Source organism: Cuculus canorus, chromosome 1 (assembly GCF_017976375.1).
Source record: "Cuculus canorus isolate bCucCan1 chromosome 1, bCucCan1.pri, whole genome shotgun sequence".
NCBI lineage: Eukaryota > Metazoa > Chordata > Aves > Cuculiformes > Cuculidae > Cuculus > Cuculus canorus.
In genome coordinates this window covers 209,148,944-209,168,603 of record NC_071401.1, presented here as the reverse complement: position 1 = coordinate 209,168,603, position 19,660 = coordinate 209,148,944, and the positions used below count along the sequence as shown (strand labels likewise).

The window sequence follows — 19,660 nt, the reverse complement described above, 5'->3', positions numbered from 1 at the left end:
ACGAGGCAACAGAGTGGGGGGGGGGGACCTGGGTGGGGACACGGGGGGGACACAAGGGGACAGGGTCTGGGGACACACATGGAGAGGTGGGGGATACAAAGTGGGGACATGAGGGGGCAGAGTGTGGGGGGACATGGTAAGGAAGAGACACAGGGGACACTGGTGGGGGAAGAGACCGGGTGGGGACAAGCAGGGACACAGGGTCACAGGGGGTAGGACAGGGGGGTACAAGAGGTGGGGACCCAGAGGCGTGGTCGAATGGGCGTGGCCAGCGGTGCTGGGGCGTGGCCATAATGTTTGGGGCGTGGCCAGAAGGGGTGTGACGGGCGGCCACGTGGGCGTGGCCAGATGTGTGCGACCAGGTGGGGGCGTGGTCGGGGGAGGTGGGGGGCGCGAGGTCAGAGAGGGTGTGGTCATATAGGGCGTGTAGAGGAGCGTGGCCATTGGGGCGTGTCCAGCAGGGCGTGGGGGGGTGGGGGCGTGGCCAGAGGGGGAGTGGGCGGGCGGGCGCGGCCCCGCATGCGGAAGCGCCGAGCGCAGGTGCGACCGGTACGGAGACTGGGGAGGGGAGCTCGAAGGGGTTGGGTCCGGGGGAGGAGGCGTGGAGGGTTGTCCCCCCCCGCGTGTCCCATGGGTCCGCCTCACGCCCCCTTGTCCCCTCTCCCTTTTCCCTCTCTGTCTTGCGTGTCCGTGTCCCCTTCCCACTTCCTGTGTCCCCTCTGTGTTCCCCCCATCTCCCGTGTCCACTCCGCTTCCCTCCTTTCTCGTGTCCCCCTCGCGACCCCCCATGTTCCCTGCCCTGTGTCACACGTGTCCTATGTCCCCCCCGAGTCCTCTACGTGTATCCCCCCACTTTGCCCTCCCCACGTCCATTGTGTTCCCACCGTGTCTCCTCACACGTCTCCCATGTCCACTCTGCTTACCCTCCTTCCCCGTGTCCCCCTCGTGTCCCCCTCCCTGTGTCATGTGTCTCATGTCCCCCCGTGTCCCCTCCCCATGTCCCGTGTCCCCCTGTGTCCCTCCCACACGTCTCCCATGTCCACTCTGCTTACTCTCCTTTCTCATGTCTCCCCCCATGTCCCCCTCCTTGTGTCCCACATGTGTCCTGTCCCCCCCCCCCCCACCAGTGGTCCCCGGGTGGGTTTTGTTCCCCAAATTCCACCGCAGCTTCTGCTTTCGGAGGGGGGAGGAGGGACAACACACACGGGGAAGGCACGGGGGTGGGGGGCCACCCATGGTGTGCTCTGGCAACAGCTGCTCTCACCCGTGTGGACAAGCCTGTGAGGGCTCAGCCCCCATCTGTGGACAAACAACTCCCCCGTGTGCCGCACTATTCATGCTCAGCCCCTTGTCCTCAGCCTATGGACACCCCATCGCGCCGCGTGCGCCTCCGGCCCTGGCTCGTGGCCCAGGTGAGCAGCGGGCGTTTCCCGGGGCTGCACTGGCTGGACCCTGAGCGGCGCCGCTTCGCCATCCCCTGGCTCCATGCCACCCGGCACCTCGGCGCGCCCCCTGACATCCGACCGAACCATCTTCAAGGTGAGGGGGGACAGCAGGGGAGTGGTAGGGACAAGAGGGATGTGTGTGGGTGACGAGAGTGATGCAGGAGGATGGGGGGACACAGCAGGGAATGTGAGGATGAGGGAAGGAGGACAGGCAGTGATGGGGGGACATGGGAAGAGGGAGACATGAGGTGGTGGGGTTTTCAGGGACAAGGGGGACGGGGGATGTTGGGATGGAGTGCTGGGAAGACATGGAGTCAAAAGTTAGGGTGATGGGGGGACATGGAACAAGGTACAAGGGGGACACGGAGGGGAGAAAATGGGATGAGGACAATAGGGTGACAAGGGGAACATGGGATGGGGCCCGTGTGGTGACAAGGGAGTTGGAGTAGTGAGACATGGGGATGACAGATGGCTTGATGGGGAACATGGGATGGAGATGAGGCGGTGGCAAGGGGGGCATGAGGTGAGGAGACATGGGGGACAACAGGGTATATGGGATGAGGGTGATGGGGACATGGGGGATGGGAGTGCCGGGAGGACCTGGGTATGAGGATGAAGTGACAAGGAGGACATGGGATGGGGAGGGATGGGGACACGTGGCATTAGGGAACAAGGAGGGGACAGGGATGATTGGGAGACATGGAGCAGTTGGATGTGGGGAAATGGAATGGAGTGATGGGGACACATGGAATGGATGGACAAGTAGGGGACAGGGTGATGGGGGCACAGGGGATGGAGGGGATGAAGTGAGGGGGACAGGGGCAGGAGAAATGGGGGAACATGGGAACGTGGCGTGGGGTGATGGAGATGGGAGTGGGATGGTGGGGGGACAGCTGAGACATGGGGATGTGGGATGGGGTGGTGGGGGAACATGGTGCAGGGAGGATCAAGGAGGATGTGGGGATCTGGGGATGCTGAGTGCCGGGGGCGGCTGGGGGTGCAGGGTGCTGGCTCCCATGGGTTCTGAGAGTCTAGGGGTGCTGGGGATCTGGGGGTGCCGGGGGTCTCGAGGTGTGGGGCGGGGGACCTGGGGGTTCTGATGCTGGGGATCTCGGGGTGCTGGGTGGCAGCTCCCAAGGGTGCTGGAGTCTGGAGTGTGGGTGTTTTGGGGTCCGTGGGTGCCATGCAAACTCCCATGAGCGGCCTCGCAGGCGTGGGCAACGGGACACGGGCCGGTTCCATGAGGGTCGGGATGCACCGGACCCCTAGCACGCTGGAAGGCGACTCTGCGCTGGCGCCCTCCAACAAGAGCCGCGAGTTCCGACTCGTCTTGGACGGGGCCCCGTGCGGTGCCCCCCGTGCCCTACCGGGTGTACGAGCTGTGCCTGGGGAGCAACAGGTATGAGCACCCCAAAACCCAGCCCAGCCGGGTGTACAAGCTGTGCCAGGGGGTGACAGGTGCGGGGACCTCAAAACACAGCACTCACACGGCCCCCAGCACCCCATGAGATCCCAGCACCCCGTGAGGTCCATGCAACCCAGAAGTTCCCGGCACCCCACGAAGTTCCCGGCACCCCACAAAGTTCCCAGCACCCCACAAAAGCCTCAGCACCCCACAAGTCCCAGCACCCCAGCTCATCTCTCCTTGCAGATGAGCAGACGAGGATGACTACGACTATGGAGAGGAGGGGGATGTCAGCCAGGTACCTGGGAGGAGGCCGGGGGTGACCCCCAAACCAGGGACCCCTCAGAGGGTTGAGGGGAGGATCCCTGCCCCCATAACCACTGCTCTCCCCCCACCAGCTCCAGAAGATGACATCTCTGAGTATCAGTGGTGAGTGAGGGGTGTTTGGGAGGGATTGGGCAGATGAGGGGTGTTAGGTGCACCAGAGCCGGTGCTTTCAGGGGTGGTTGGGGGGGCCGTGGCCACCCTCTGACCCCTCGCTGTGCCCCAGACACCCAGCATTGGGGGAGACCTGCTGCCCCCCTACCCCTGGCCCAAGGAGGAGCCCCCCTTCTAGCAGCGGCTGCCCCCGTGGCATCCTTTGCACCGCCCCCTCCAGTGCTGCTCCCCAGGGAGGTGGGGGGCACCCACGGGCCGCCCGAGCTGCCTCCCACGGCCCTCGCCGAGCCGGGGCCCCCTCTGGCCCCCCCAGCCGCCTGCCCGCTGGTACCCATGGAGCAAGTGATCCCTAACCTGCTCATCAGCCCCCACATGCTGCCACGTAAGGACCGGGGCGGGGGCATGGTGGGTGGATGTGGGGGTCATGGGCATCAGGGGAGTGCCTTGGATGGGCACTGGTGTGGGTGGCCATGGCTGTGGGGTGGTTGTATGTGGGATGGCTGGATGGGAGTGGCTGCAGCTGTGGGGTGGCCATGGAGTTGGCTGAATGGTGGTGTCCATGGCTGTGGGGTGGTCACAGGGTGGCTGGGTGGAGGTGGCCGGAGGGAGGTGGCCGTGGTTATGAGGTGGCTGGATGGAGGTCGCCATGACTGTGGGGTGGCTGGATGGGGGTGGCCATGGCTGTGGGGTGGCCATAGGGTGGCTGGACAAGGTGGCCATGGCTGTGGGGTGGCTGGACAGGGAAGGCCATGGTGTGGTCCCTGGCAGACAGCTCACATCCCGTCCCTCTGGCAGTGACCGACCTGGAGCTCAAGTTCCAGTACCGGGGCCGCCAGGTCTGCGCCCTCACCATCAGCAACCCCCACGGCTGCCGCCTCTTCCATAGCAGCCTAGAGCCCACGCAGGAGCAGGTGGAGCTCTTTGGGCCGCTGACACTGGAGCAGGTCCGCTTCCCCGCCACTGACCGCCATCCCCAACGAGAAGCAGCGGTTCTACACCCACCAGCTCCTGGACGTGTTGGACCGTGGACTCATCCTGGAGCTGCAGGGCCAGGACCTCTATGCCATCCGCCTCTGCCAGTGCAAGGTCTTCTGGACGGGGCCCTGCGCCTCCCATCACACCGGCCCCAACCCCATCGAGAGAGAGAAGAAGACCAAGCTTTTCAGTCTGGAGGGGTTTCTCAATGGTAAGAGGAGGGTGGGGTGATCCCTGCACCCCTTGGGATGGAGGATCACTGCTGGATGGGATGGAGGGGTTGGCTGGGATGGGGGGACACCAGGCACCACACTGGAATGGGGTGAACTACGCTGGGATTGGGGGAACATCAGGCAGCACATGGGGACCTGATGGGATGGGAGGACCACACTGGGGTAGGGGGGAGAAGCTCCTGTGGGGGGATACCAGCTGACATGTGGGGACTTAATGGCACAGGGCAACCACACTGGGATGAGGGGACACCAGGGAGCACATGGGGACCTGATGGGATTGGGGGCACCATGGTGGGATTTGGGGACACCAGCCAGCCTGCAAGCTATCAGCTGGCATGGGGAACACCAGCCATGACAGCGGTGGGACAGGCTGATGCAAGGCCCCATCGTGCCCCTCACTGTGGTGTCCGGCCCCGCAGGCCTCATCCTGTTTCAGAAGGGCCAGACCACCACCCCTCCTCCCTTCGAGATCTTCTTCTGCTTCGGTGAGGAGTGGCCGGACCAGAAACCCAAGGAGAAGAAGCTCATCACGGTGCAGGTGAGGGGACAGGGATGCCCTGGGCTGTCCCCAGGTCGGAGGGACATGGGTGGCTGACGCCATGGGGCCTCTTCCAGGTGGTGCCAGTGGCAGCACGGCTGCTGCTGGAGATGTTCTCGGGCGAGTTGTCCTGGTCGGCTGACAGCATCCCGCTGCAGATCTCCCACCCTGACCTCAAGGACAAGATGGTGGAGCAGTTCAAGGAGCTCCACCAGCTTTGGCAGAACCAGCAACGGCTGCCGACAGCACAGCCAGAACCCAGCCCCGCCACTGGCCCCTGGGCACTGCCACCTGGGTCCCTGCCTTAGTGATGAGGGGGGCACCCAGCACCCACCACTGCTGAGCGCTGTGAGGTGGCCTTCCCTGCTTGGTCATCCCTGTTCTGTCACCTAGTGGCCACCCCTGGCCACCCAAACTGGTGGCATTGGGACCACCCAGCACCTTCTCCATGCCCCTGGAGGGCTCCAGGGGAGGACAGGGCCGTACTCGCGACCCGAGGAAGCTTCACTAGAGCTGGAGCAGAGGAGAAGCTGGACACCCCCAACCTGGAGCCCTTGACACTGCGCCAACTGGGGGCTGTGGACACACACCTACTCCCCACCCTCAGTTTTAGGGGGAAACAGCAAGAAGATGGAGCCAGGATGGGGCTGCACTGGATCTGGACCCCTCCTCCCAGGGATGGGGCACCCGGTACTGTTGGAGCCAATGGTGGGGATGCAGCTCAGGGCCCCAAAGGAGGCAAACCAAGAAGAACCAGGCCAGGACTCGGCTTTTTAATTTATTTTTTTTCAGTTTTTGTTGTTTTCTCTCGTTCTCGCGGTGGCTCCGACCCCTGAGGGAACAGCACGCGCTCCAGCCCTGTGCCGGCCTCTCCCAGCCCCGTCCCCACACTCGCTCGAGCCATCTCCTCCCTGCGCGCTCCAACCTTCAAATAAACCAAATAAAACCCCAAAACCAAAAAAACAAACTAAAAAAGAAGAAAAAAAATAGAATATTTATATTTCAAGAGTCCATCCCGCCTGCGGCGCCATCGGAGGGCCCTGGGGAGGGCAGCGCCCGGAGTTCCCGCTCCTGCCCACACTGGAGGGTGGGCAGGAGCCGGCAGCCGCGGGGTTTTTGCTAAATCAATTTCAAACCCCATCTTTTTTTTATTGTATTTCTCGTTTTTTTCTCTCCTTTTCACATAAAGTTTTCTCCTTGGCGCTTGTTTTTCGCTGCTGGGCAAATCCATTTTCAGACAGCGTTGGGTTTGGGTTGGGTTTTTTCTCCGCCGTTTGGTTTGTTTTCTGTTTCGGCAGCTGATGGTCGGGAAGCGAAGCCGCCGGGAAAGCAGGATCTTCGAGCTGTCCTCCTGCGTGCGCAGGTGGCACCAGGCCCGGCTCTCGGGCTGGAGCGAGTGGAAGCCCTTGGCCACGATGAACGCTGCTGATTGTGGGACACATTCTTGGTTTTCTTCGTTTCCTGTCTTCTAATTAAAAGACATTCCTGGGAGAGGGAGAGAGGGTGGGCAGGCCCTGGCCCAGGTTGCCCAGAGAAGCCGTGGCTGCCTCCATCCCTTGGGAGTGGTTCAAGGCCAGGCTGCATGGGGGCTTGGAAACCCCTGTTCCAGGGGTAGGGTGTCCCTGCTCAGGGCAGGGGGTGGAACTGGATGGGATTTAAGGTCCCGTCCCACCGCAACAATTCCATGAGAGTAAGGGATTGGTTCTCTCTCTCTCGGGCTTTTCCCAGGCTGTGGTCCCACCGGTGTTGTCGTGAGGCAGGGCCACTCATGGTCCCATTGTGGGCTCTTACCTGGGAGATGTGCGCCGTGCCGGAGCAGGAGCTATCGGAACAAGCGGGTGAAGTCCCTCAGAGCCCAGCAGACTTGTTTACATTCCTCAGCACTGTGGGTGACAACAAGGAGGACATCAGCGGGACTCTTGAGAAGCGGGGAAGGTGTTCTTTGCTGTGGTGGGGGGGGGACCAGGACCAGCAACTCAGCGTCTAGATGTTGGGGGAGATGGGGGAGCAACCATGGCGGGAGAACGGCCTCGGCAGCCCCAGGACTGGGATGGAGAGCGCCCACGTGCTCCCCTAGAGCCCATCAGGAGACTCCGGCTGTGGGATTTTCCAGGGCTGGCTGCTCACTGAAACCGAGCTGGGCAGAGGGCAAGAGAACATTTTGGGGTCATTTTGGCAAGGGACAGCATTTTGGTGGAGCGTTTTGGCCCTGACCCCCCCAAAGTGGCCAGGGACCCAGCTGGTAGCAGCACAGGTAGAGGGTGATGGTGGGCAGTTGTAGCCACCCAGAACAGCCTGCGGTTTGCCACGATGGTGCTGCTCTCACACCAGGAGCGGACACAGCCCAGGCCAGATTCTGCCATTGGAGCAGCACAGCTGGGAACCAGTGACGCAGAGCCAAGGAGATGGAGGGCAGGCGGCAGGAGTGCTGGCAAAAGCTGCCTATGCCTAGGTAGGGAGGGATGCAGCTCCACAGGGCTCAGACAGGAGCAGAAAAACCTGTTCCATGATGTAAAAGGCAACACCTGGCCTCCAAAGCAAGGCTTTCTGCAGCCCGGGAACACCCTGGATGAGGCATCCGACTGGGTTTGTGCACAGGGGCAGGAGGCAAGGTCCAGTCAGCGGGCTCGCTCTTAGGGAGATGCTAGAGGACAACTCATGGCATGCAGCAGAGAGTACACCAGGGTGGGAAGGGAGCTCTCCATAGGGAGCCATTAGTGTTAGGATTAGGATCAGGCTTAGGGGCAGAACTGTCCCCACAGAGTTGTCCTAGACCTCATGGTGCAAAAGGGTGCAAAGCCCGTGTCCCAGAGAAGCGTTCGCCATCCTGGCTCTCGACATCACACCCTGCCCTGCTCACCTCGTGACCTGCTTGTGGAAGTCGGTCAGCTGTTTGTGTGTGACTTGAATGGCTCCTCCCGTCGTTTCCTTTGGTAAACCCTTCAGTGAGTTCTCCAGCCAGCGGCAAAATGTCTGCAGGAAGGACGAGAAGGGAGAAGCTTAGGACATGAAGCCAAACCCAGCTCCTGCATCCTGGTGTGGGAGAGGCTCTGGCTATGTGAGCCCATGTGGATACCAGGACAGCTTGGGACTGAATCCTGGACCCTTTTGGGCTGCATCCTGGCCCTCTCACCGGCCGGTCGATCTGCATTATCTCCCAGAGCACCTCGGCGACATCAGGCAGGGTGTAGGGTGGCAGGCAGAAGCAGCACGTGTGCAGCAGTTGGTTGACAAGCTGCTGGCCCAGCTGGTTCATCACCTGGTTGATGAGCTCCTTCCGCACTTCAAAATCCTCCTCATGCTGCAGAAGGAAACAGACATACAGGTGAGCAGCACCTGGAGACCGGGGCATGGGAGCAACTCCATAGCATCTCTGCTGGCAAAGGTACAGTAAGTGCAGCCAGCTTGGCTACCGCAGATGAGGATGGCATTCCCAGAGGAGGCCATGGAGATGATGTGAAGGCTGGAGAACCTCTGCTCTCTGAGGACAGGCTGGGTGAGTTGTCCAGCCTGGAGAAGAGAAAGCTGTGGGGAGAACTTGGAGCAGCTTCCAGTACGGAAAGGGGCTCCAGGAAGCTGGGGAGGGGCTCTTGATCAGGGGGTGCAGGAACAGGATGAGGGGAACGGTTTTGAGCTGCAAGAGGGGAGATTGAGATGAGATCTTAGGGAGAAATATTTTGCTGTAAGGGTGGGGAGGCCCTGGCCCAGGTTGCCCAGAGAAGCAGTGTCTGTCCCATCCCTGGAGGTGTTCAAGGGGAGGTTGGATGGGTCTTGGAGCCCCTGATCAAGTGGAAGGTGCCCCTGCTCATGGCAGGGGGTGGCACTGGATGGGTTTTGAGGTCCCTTCCAGCCCAAACCATCCCATGATTCTATGGCCCCCTCTGTGCAAAACAACCCCCTCACTCACATCGTTGGCCACGCCGGTGTGGATGAGATCACGCAGGAACTTCATGACACTGCAGTTGGCATCCCGGTGATCCAGGGTGGTGGCAGCAATAGCCCACTGCAGGATGGGGATCATCACCTGGCTCCGCAGCAGGGTGACAGGGCTGCGCTGGATAAACCTGAACAGAGGACAGACGGACATTATTGCCACTTCCCAGCCTATCCCTGTATGCCAGCAGGAAAGCAGGAGCCTGCCTTCTCCCACCCACCCACAGAGCCAGGAGCCCACAGGGACCCCTCAGCAAGGGGAGGGTGGCTGGGCGTCTTTGCACGGCAGGGGCATGTGGATACCTGGCTGCGAGTCGGAAGAGGTCGTCCACGGTGTCCGGGTGGTTTTGAAGGCCGTTGGGCTGCTCCAGCAGCTGAAAGGTGGGGATGCAGAGCGCCTAGGAGAGGGGTTGGGGGGGCCATTAGCACGGAGCTGTGATCGCATTCCGAACTGCCCTTCACTCTGCAGGGAGATTTCCAGCACAGAGAGCCCAGCTTCTCCTCTGGAGAGCCACATCACAGCTGAAAGGGCAAGGTTTGCCCTGAGGCAGCAGCGCCTTCCTCAAGGATCAGTTCCTCCAGCCACCCTCCAGTTCTGCTTTAACCAAGCCCTTCTCCTCGGCTGCCAATGGATGCAAGAGCAGAGGTAGGCTGGGATCGCTGACACTGGCACCAGCACCCTGTGGAATCTGCTCAGCTTCACACAAACCTGGGCACCCACAACACAGCACAGAGGGGCAGTTACTGTGCTGGCACGTGGAAAGCAGAAGTGGAACAGAGCTGGGGAGGCATTTGGAGCCCAGGGGTTCTGGGAGCGGCTGAGGGACCTGGGGCTGCCCAGCCTGGAGAAAAGAACGTTGAAGGGAGACCTCATTGCTCCCTGTAGCTCCTGGAAAGAAGGTTGGAGCCTGGTGGGGGTTGGCTCCAAAGAACAAAGAACCAGCCCCAAGCTGCACCAGGGGAGGTTTAGATTGAATATTGTGAAACATTCTTCCAGATAAAGGGTTCTCAGGCACTGGCAGAGGCTTCCCAGGGCAGTGGTGGAGTCTCCATAGCTGGAGGGGTTCAAAAACCATGTGGATGTGGTGCTGAGGGACACGGTTCAAAGGTGGGGGTGGCAGTGCTGGGTTCGAGGTTGGACTCCACGATCTGAAAGGCCTTTTCCAGCCTCAATGACATGGAATTAGAGAGTGAGGAACCAAACTCACCCCTCTTGGCACCCACCTGCAGCATGTCAAGCAGACCCTGCCGGCAGCCCTCCTCCATGCCGTACTCATCCACCAGGATGCTGCCCAGGTAGAGGAAGCAGGAGTGCTGGTGCGCCCGGTACACGTTCACCATCTGCAGGAAGACACGGGTGGCATGGCACCACGAACGCTTCTGCCCACCATGAACACTGCTGCCCACTGCAAATGCTGCTGCCCAGTGTGACCTCTTCCTGCCCACCACGAATGCTCCCTGTCCACCACGAATGCTGCTGCCCACCGTGCCCTCTGCCTGCCTACTACAAACACTCCTGCCCACTGCGATCCCTGCCTGCCCACCGCGACCACCGCAGGCAGCGGCACTTCCAGCCCAGAAACCGCTGTGGCTGTTGCCACCAGACAGGTCCCTTCGTGCTGCTCGCTGGGGCCCCTCAGCTGCAGGATCCATCTGAGAACCTGACAGCTCTCCTGCCCCGGCCAGGGATGTCCTGGGCCAGCCCCACACTTTCCTAAGGGCTGGACCTACCAAAACCCCCACAGCAGCTGTGCCCCATGGTCATTTTGGCTCCCTGCTGCCCCAGCTCCACTCTGCAGGTGAGGCACGGAGGGGTGAATCCTTGCTTCCCACCGTCTCGGCCAGTAATGCTTCCTTCTGGATCTGCCCAACAGTCCAGTCTTCTCTCTGCTCCCCTTGTATACCCCCTGCATATATTGGCTCAGGGCTGATCTCCCACTTGGAAGTGTCTCCTCAAGCTGAGGCAGCTTCCCCTTGGTTTGGTGTTGCCATAGCTCGGCGCAAGCACCAAGCAGATCAGGGGACACCTTGCATCGGGCTGAGAGCCCACTTGTCAAAGAGCTTCACGCATCCCTTTGAAATCAGAAGCACAACTGCAGGGCTCTCACAACCCACAGAGCAAGGACCAGGCAGAGCTCAGCTCTTCCCTATGGCCCAAAGCACTCTCTGCTCCGCACAGCTTTACTGGGAACTCTCGAGGCCGCCACCATTCACCACAGCATTCCCAGCACTGGCTGCTGCCTGGCAGCTGCCCACAAGATGTGGTGGCCTGTCGATGCCAGCGGAGAGTTTTCTGATGACAGTTCGAAGCCCAGCATCCCCACAAAGGCTCCAGGAGCCAGGATTGCATGTGGGAGCTCCGTACCTGAGTGACAAGCGGCTGCAGCAGGGCAGCAGAGCCTTTGCCCACGCAGCGCACAGCAAAGCGCAGGCACCGGCAGCACCGCTCCACGATGCGGTTATCGGCACTGTGTTTGTTCAGGGTCTCTGACAGCACGGGCCAGATCTGAGCACCGAGAGAGAGGTTAGAGCTTGACCCAGGACACAGCGTATCCCACCACAACACCCCACTCCTATCCCAAAAGCTCCCAGGAAATCCCACCCAGGCCCCACAAACCACAGGCACCTGCGTTAGGGGATGGGAAAGGAGTGAAGCACTCAGAAAGGCTCAAAAGCCTCAGCGCAGTGGTGCAATCATTACAAGGGCAGGGAAATAAAAGCGCCTGAGATGTTTGCAGAGCCAGGTCTGCTTCCAGGGGTTGAAAAGCCAATTCCCACATCCCCACTGATCCCTGTTCCAGACAGGAAGGTGCTCCCCAGTAGCTCCTCACCCTCACAGCACGCAGACCTGGGCAGAGGTGCTAGACCCAGCCTGATAGCTGTAATTGCCACTGAACCAACCCCCCAGTGACCCCTGAATCCATCCCCCTGCACAAATCCCCTCCCTGAATTCCGCTCTTACTTCCTGAATGACTTTTTGGCACGGATGGATCTGTCCGTTTTCTACGATGGGGTTGGTGTGGCTGTGAAAAGCAGCAAAGCATTAATGCTGGGGTTTACTGAGCAGTTGAGGGTTGTGTTCAAAGCCAAGGAAATAGGTTGGAGGCTCAAGTGCCCACTGAAGAATCAGGAAGGGGACCAGCAGCTTCCAGCCCGTTCCTCTTGGGCCCAGGGGAAAATGAATTGGGACTAACTTGGTTTTAAGTCTCTGGGAGAACAGCTTGGACTCAGGCACTCACGAACCCCTGCCCAGGCCATCCCAGCCTCCTTCCTCACCGGAATATGACAGCAAGTCGATCCAGGGGGCACAGTAGGGTCAGAGGAGAGGGCCGTTGCTTGGCTCCTGAGAAAGCAGCTAGAAAATAAGGGAAAAAGATGGATTTCAGAAGACCAGGCAGCTCAAATAAACACTACATGGCCCAGATCCCTCTGGCAGCACTGTCCCGGAGCAGGGACCTCTTCCAACCCTGCCTTGGACCTGAGCAGGCTCCTGCCTCAGCCACACGCACACAGGCTCCACAAAAAAGCTCAGAGAGCCTTCGTCTTTCGTCTCCTCTGCATTCAGAGCCCACTCAAAGGGGTCTCTGAAGAAGGAAGCAGGGGGCAAGGTGGAAGAGAAGCTGCCAGGGCACGAGAGCAGTAAGGAGCAGGCAGTGCTGGCAAGAGTAACTCTCTCAAACCACTCCTGGGCAGCTATGGATCATCCCAAGGAGACAGACGACATGCACGGCCCCTTCTCCAGGCTGCCCTCCTCTTCCCGAGATTTCTACCCTGCACAAGGAATAATTTCTTCACCATGATAGTGGTGAAGCACTGGAATAGGTTGCCCAGGGAAGCTGTGGATGCCCCATCCCTCAAGGTGTTCAAGGCCAGGTTGGATGGGGCCTTAGGCAGCCTGATCTAGTGGGATGTCCCTGCCCATGGCAGGGGGGTTGGAACTAGATGATCTTTAAGGTCCCTCCCAACCCTAACTATTCTATGATTCTATGATTATCCCGGTTCTCCATGAAAAGGCCACTAGGGCCACCATGGTGTCGGGACAGTCAGAACGTGACATTCTGGGGCCATGTGCCCCACAGGGAAGTCGAGTTCCCATGTTCTGGACCTGCAGGGTGAAGGCTCCCTGATGCGTTCCAGGGAGGTTCAGGAAGGCTTACTGGCTCCTGACACGTGAACTGACTTCTGGAGACTGTTTTCCTCTCATTTAACCCATTACATGCTCTACCAGCTGGGTATTTCTTAGCCAGGAGAGACTCAAGGTCAAGTTTGGTCTCGGTCCCAGATTCCTTGCACACCTCTGGCTTCGAGGACACACAGTTACCACGGCCAATCAAGCCACTGGGCAAAGACAGAGCCATAGCAGCTCGACAGCCTCCAATCTGTCCCATACAAACCAGTGGCAGATGCAGAGCACATTGAGGTAACTCCTACCAGGACGTACCTTCCTCAGCGCCATCACTTGTACAGCACAGAGCTCACTGAGGCATTCTGCTATCTTCTCCAAGGGGAGCCTGGCAAGGACCAAGGCTGTTCCTGAAAAGCAAGAGGAGACAGGCTTAGGGCAGGCGTAGGAGTGTTCTCGGTGACACTCAGCAGACTGAGGCTCCCAAACAGGCCCTCCCACCAGCCCAGCCTGTGTGGCAGCACAGAGAGGGCACGGCTCTGGGGCAAAGACAGCCTCCCAAGACTGGGAGAGGGTTCTCTCCAGATCAAACTCGACTCCTTGATTAAACCAGCCACCAAAACGCTTTCTGGGAGGCAGGGAGGAGGAAGAAATGCCAGCATGTGGGAGTGCAGGGATGATCTAAACGCAGACGGACCTGGCAAGCACATCTGGGCACCCTGGCATGTCCCCACGATGTCCTCGCCCCTGCTCAGCAGCACCACCAGGCCCAAGGGAGCTTCTTTCAACCCACAATTAAGGCGTTTCAGGGCTCCCACAGAAATGAAACACAAAGGGGAGCGCTTGAGCCACTCCCCACTGCCACATCACAGCATCCCACCCTGAGGCACGAGGAGCACCCACCCCGCGATGGAGCTGCTGGCACAGCACGGGGCTAGGGAGAACAATGGGGGAAATTCTCCTTGGATCATTTATTCATGATGTTATTTTAAAGGAGGAGGAGAAAACACTTTGTAGCAGAGAGAGGAGCAGGTCAGAAGCATGGCTGCTGCTGCCAGCATCAATGTGAGGGCAAACATTGATGAGGTTTGTCTCTGCAGGCGCACGCCCTGACCATACAAAGCTTCCTCTGCATGGGCTCCAGAGCTGCCCTGGTTTTAAAGGTTCCAGAAGCGCTAGAATCCATTGGGAATCTCTGAGGTTCCAGCAGGAGTCCTGCACCTCCCTGAAACCAGCCAGGTTGGAGACACACAGCACCCACAACTCCTCAGTGAGGAGCAACTGCTCTGAACACAGGCTGGAGCTGAAAAACCACATTCTTGAGCTCAGACTGTCTCTGAAATCATAGATACTCACAGTTTTCCACTCTGTGTGTACACAGCCAGTTTCCAAGCGCTGGGACAGAGCAGTAGTAACCTACTGATGGCTTAGCTGTGAGCATTTCACATGGTTTCTCCCTGCATTTCAAATCCAGAGCATGGAGACAGCTCATAAAAACAGAAGGGATCTTCGACCTCCTGCTCTATGTGAGCTCAAGAGGACTTGGAATGCAAACACACAGAGCCCTCAGGACAAACTGACTCCTGTCTAAGAAAAATAGGTGAGCGCCCCACCAAATACTCAGACAGCTTTTCCATACGCACCTTTCAGGAGTCCCACAGCTGCCTCTGGGGAAAGTGTGAAGGAGTCGAGAGAGCGGGCTATCTCCAGCAGCCCGTTAAAGTGCTGAGCCATGTGGTCCCGGCACACAGAGCAGATGTTGTGGATGGCCTTGGCCGCGGCCGATGCCAGCCGCCTGTCACACAGACCTTTCATCAAGTAACCCAGCACGGGATCTGCGGAGGAGAAAGCTGGGGTGAGGAGAGGGCCTGGGGGCCAGGCAGCTGCACGGCAGAGGGGCGGCACAGAGAGTGCTGCCACGGCAGTATGGACTCACCCAGGAACTGGGGGTTTCTGTCCACCACCTCGCTCATCTCTCCCACCAGCTCGATGCTGGTGTAGCGGACAGCAGTGTGCACTGTCTCAGGGAGGCGAACCACTCCCTCCAGCACCTCCACCAGCGTCGGGTTGTTCTCCCTGCAGGGAAGACGCAGCCAGCTCAGCTCCAAGGTGGCTCCAGACCATTCCCACAGAGCACCTGGAATCCTGGAATGGCTTGAGCCAGGAAGGGACTTCAAAAACCCACCCAGTTCCAACCCTGCCATGGGCAGGGACACCTCCCACTGGATCAGGGGCTCCATGCCCTATCCAACCTCAACCTTGAACACCTCCAGGGATGGGGCAGACACTGCTTCTCTGGCAACCTGGGCCAGGGCCTCCCCAACCTCACAGCAAAATATTTCTCCCTAAGATCTCATCTCAATCTCCCCTCTTGCAGCTCCAAACCATTCCCCTCATCCTCCCCCTGCATTCCCTGATCAAGAGCCCCTCCCCAGCTTTCCTGGAGTCCCTTTGTGTATTGGAAGCTGCTCTAAGGTCTCCCCACAGTCTTCTCTTCTCCAGCCTCTACAAACTTTCCCAGCCTGTCCTCATATGGGAGGTGCTCCAGCCCTCCCATCATCCTTGTAGCCTCCTCTGGACCTGTTCCAACAGCTCCATTTCCTTCTTATGTTGGGGATTCCAGAACTGGACACAGGGTTCCAGGTGGGGTCTCCCCAGAGCAGAGCAGAGGGGCAGAATCCCCTCCCTCCCTGCTGGTCTCAGGGCTTTGGATGCAGCCCATGACCCGGGTGGTTTCTGGGCTGCGAGCGCACGTTGCCAGCTCATGTGGAGCCTCTCCTCCCCCAGCATCCCAAGTCCTTCTCAGGGCTGCTCCCAATCCATTCTCCACCCAGCCTGAATTTGTGCTTGGGATTGTCCTGACCCTGGTGCAGGACATCATCATTGGCCTGGCTGGACTCCATAAGGTTTGCAAGGCCCCACCTCCCCAGCCTTCGCAGGTTCCTCTCCATGCATCCCTTCCCTCTGGATTACCTCCCATCCCTCCAGCGTGTTAACCATCCTACAACGGGTAGGTGTCACCAACAAACTTGCTGAGGGTGCCCTCAATCACCCTGTCCATGTCTGGACAAAGATGTTCAACAGCATCAGTCCCAGCCACGGTTACTGAAAACAATCAACTCCTGTGCTGCCCAGAACCCCCAAGGCAAAGCACAAAGCTGAACTGCACTCGGTGTTGGAGAATGGGGCTGGCGGGGGGCTCAGGGATAGTGGAGCTGGGATTTGATGCACAGCAGCCTCTGGCTTTACCAAAGAGTGCAGAGGAAACAAAGCGGATCCAGCATGAGTGCTGATGGCACAATAACAAAGCAAATCAACCTCCAGAGAGCCAGAGTCCCCAGCACGGGACAGTGCAACCGGGCAAGTTCCCGGCTGCCCATGTTGATGGCCAGGCTCTGGCTCACCTGGCACTGCCTGCACTCCCACAGGATGAGTGGAGCCGAGCTCAGCAAAGCCCCATGGCGAGGAAGAGCCCCTTGGGACACGCTGGCGGGAACAGACTCCCCTGTGTGAGGCCATGAGAGGCTGGCGCTCTCAGAAATAAAGCAGAACCAAAAACTGAAGATAAACCCCAGCAAAAGCAGCCTTGACAGAGATAACAGGAGCCAGCAAGCACAGGGCAAATGCAATGACTTCCCCAGCCTCCTGGGAAGGCAGGAATGGCACCCCCAGGCCAGCCAAGGCCAGCCGGGCTGTCCCACCGCTGTTGGCACATAAGAGGACTCACAGCACTGATACCGCCCTGGCCAGCAGCCGCCGCCGCTTCCACTATCGCTAACTGAGGAGGAAAGGCACTGCCAGAAAGCGATTTAACCCTCCCTAAGGGTGCCTGGGAAAACTCTGCCTGGAGGTCAAAGGATTTGAGTGCAAAAGGACCCCCGCATGACCAGCCCAGGCAAAACTGCTTTGCTTTCAGGAGATGAAGTCAGAGGAAACAAACCCTTACCCTGTTTTACCAGGGTTGAACTCAAGCCTGTGGCATCAGAGTCTGATGAGACTGGATAGAAGGAAGAAATGTTGTCCTATGAGGGTGGAGAGGCAGTGACATGGGTTGCCCAGAGAAGTCGTGGATGCCTCATTCCTGGAAACATTCCAGGTCAGGTTGGACGGGGCTCTGAGCACCCTGATCTGGTTGAAGATGTCCTTGCTCACTGCAGGAATTGGACTGGGTGGGCTTCAATAGTCTCTTCCCACCCAACCCATACTGTAATCCCGTGAGATCTCCAGGCAGGCAGAAAAAAGCTGAGAAGGTCCAACTGCTTCAAGCAGTCCCAGCTCCATTCTGGATCTGTATTCCTGGCCAGGAAAAGAGGAAGCCCTCAATCTTTGTGCTACAGGACTTCCTCACTAGCCAGGGGTGCTGCCCTGCTGCAGGACAGACCGGGTATGATGAGGACTACCTGAAATACCGCATGGGTTTAAACATTCCTGCCTGGGAAAAGATGTTCCTAGGAGTATCCTCCGGATGTCCTCAGCATCTCTGCAACACCTGACCACTCCACAGCCCTCACAGACAGGACCAGGACAGTCAACACTCACTGGTCAACACTCTTTGCTATGGAGGCCATGATGAAGAGGACAGCTTCCGTCACCTCCCAGGGTGGATTCCCGTCCTTCAGAGTCGCATAAAGCTGCAAGAGAGAGAACCAGTCACCAAAGAAACTACGAACACAGCTCAGGAGTGCGCAGTCAAGAATGCCACCCTGTAAGATTGCCAGCCACTCCTCACCTCCTCCCATAGCCCTGAGATACAAGGATCCAGGTGTGGACCTGCACAAATTCCCACGTTCCACAGGTCACCCTACTATTTTGAGACCCAAGCAACGTTCCCCAGCAAGTAACCTCCATGTGAGGCCTCCTGCTTCTCCCAGAACCATGATTGCTTCCTTGTGCATGAAGAGAAGGCATGTGTAACATCCTTCCCACCCCAAAGGCCACCAGCGCCTGGCTTCCTTCCACACCGCGACAGATTCAAGTGTACCTTCTGACGTTCCCACTGACCCACCTGAGCAAAACACTCCACTGATCCCACCAGGAAGATCAGGTCTTTCACCAGGTCCGAGACCCGCATCCTGAACTCCCCAAAGTCATCCGTCTCCTCTGGGACACCCTCCTAAGAGAGCAGGAAGGGCAAAAGGGTGAGAATGGCTGGATTCCTGTTGACCCACAGCTCAGACAATACAAGAGATCCCCTTTTAGAGGAGGGATACATCATTTCCACCCTCCTCTCCCTAGATCAGGCTACTGAAGAGGATCTGAAGGAGAACCCTGCACTTATGCCACTGGACAGACGTGGTGTATTCCTGGGGATGGAAATCAAGGGGATGAGGAGCACAGGCAGAGATGGAAGAAGGATAAAGCATCCCAGACTGGAAGAAGGATAAAGCATCCCAGACTTCAAGAAGGACAAGGACAGCAGTGGGGCTTGCAAGCCATGCAAGCTCAAATCTAACAAAACTGCCCTGAGTAGGGAAGAACACATCTCTGTGCCACTTGGAGCGCGAACCTCCCAGGGGAGGCAGGAGAGGGTCATCCTGCAGCATTGAGATGCCAGAACACCCTGTTAGAACAAGAACTGACTTAATGAGAAGTGGTTTAGTGCAGCGCTTTTAATTACTCTGGCCCACCCTACCACCCCACTGCCTCCAGAGGATGCACAGCAAATGTTGCCTTACATGGTCCGAGTCCAGCTGGCAGTGTCTGGCCAGAGCATGGAGAAGGCGTTGGATGTAGGCTTTGAAGATGCTGTGGATGACGGCATCATCTGTCTTGTACAGGTGCTCCCCCAGTCGGTACCAGAAGTTAAATGAAATTTCTACCACCTGTTGGAAAGAAAAAATTCATTCTTGTTATCACCAGAATATCTTTTTCTCCTCTCTGCTGGTGCTCCTGACAGAGATATCTTCTCTGGGGTGCCTGCAGCATGGGGTTCTGCAGTTCTCATGCAATGATGTGGACTGGTTTGCTCAGCTTCACTATCTCCTCTGCTACCGCTCTCTTACTGAGGGACTTTAAACCCACGGAGTTACTTTGGAAACCTGCCATCAGCCCTCAGAAGTGAATTCTCTTCTCCACAAAATTAACATTAAACCATAAGAACCACAGAGATGATATGAGGGCTGGAGCCCCTCTGCTGTGAGGACAGGCTGAGAGAGTTGGGGTTGTTCAGCCTGGAGACAGAAGGCTGTGGGGAGACCTTAGAGCAGCTTCCAGTACGGAAAGGGGCTGCAGGAAAGCTAGGGGGGAGCTCTTGATCAGGTAGTGCAGGGACAGGACGAGGGGAACGGTTTTGAGCTGCAAGGGGGAAGATTGAGATGACATTTTAGGGAGAAATGTTTTGCTGTGAGGGTGGTGAGGCCCTGGCCCAGGCTGCCCAGAGAGAAATGGTGGCTGCCCCATTCCTGTAGGTGCTCAAGGCCAGGCTGGATGGGGCATGGAGCACCCAGATCCAGTGGGAGGTGTCCCTGCTCATGACGGGGAGTGGGACTGGATGGTCTTTGAGGTTCCTTCCACCCCAACCACTCCGTGATTCTGTAACATCTCTCATGTTAAAGCGTGGCCACCACCTCG

The 19,660-nt window shown here is 58.5% G+C and overlaps 2 protein-coding genes across 2 annotated transcripts in view; one reads left to right on the top strand and one right to left on the bottom strand.

Annotated features, from left to right (window-relative positions):
• Positions 1-496: 496 nt before the first annotated feature.
• Positions 497-5,595, top strand: IRF5 (interferon regulatory factor 5). Its single transcript, XM_054073654.1, is given in 15 exon segments — positions 497-549; positions 1,359-1,517; positions 2,637-2,711; positions 2,714-2,737; positions 2,740-2,781; positions 2,783-2,844; positions 3,097-3,148; positions 3,249-3,279; positions 3,401-3,411; positions 3,413-3,452; positions 3,455-3,670; positions 4,084-4,253; positions 4,255-4,474; positions 4,916-5,034; positions 5,112-5,595. Coding segments are annotated over 15 exon segments (1,482 nt in total). The 5' UTR covers positions 497-519; the 3' UTR covers positions 5,343-5,595.
• Positions 5,596-6,218: 623 nt separating this feature from the next.
• Positions 6,219-19,660, bottom strand: part of TNPO3 (transportin 3) — a 34,181-nt gene continuing 20,739 nt past the window's right edge. Inside the window, 18 exon segments of the mRNA XM_054073644.1 lie at positions 6,219-6,519; positions 6,826-6,917; positions 7,895-8,007; positions 8,168-8,335; positions 8,942-9,098; positions 9,271-9,365; positions 10,192-10,308; positions 11,333-11,473; positions 11,930-11,990; positions 12,244-12,272; positions 12,274-12,294; positions 12,296-12,322; positions 13,409-13,500; positions 14,734-14,925; positions 15,027-15,166; positions 17,630-17,721; positions 18,096-18,203; positions 18,766-18,912. Of these exon segments, the coding sequence (XP_053929619.1) occupies positions 6,857-6,917; positions 7,895-8,007; positions 8,168-8,335; positions 8,942-9,098; positions 9,271-9,365; positions 10,192-10,308; positions 11,333-11,473; positions 11,930-11,990; positions 12,244-12,272; positions 12,274-12,294; positions 12,296-12,322; positions 13,409-13,500; positions 14,734-14,925; positions 15,027-15,166; positions 17,630-17,721; positions 18,096-18,203; positions 18,766-18,912 (1,761 nt within the window). The 3' untranslated portion in view covers positions 6,219-6,519; positions 6,826-6,856.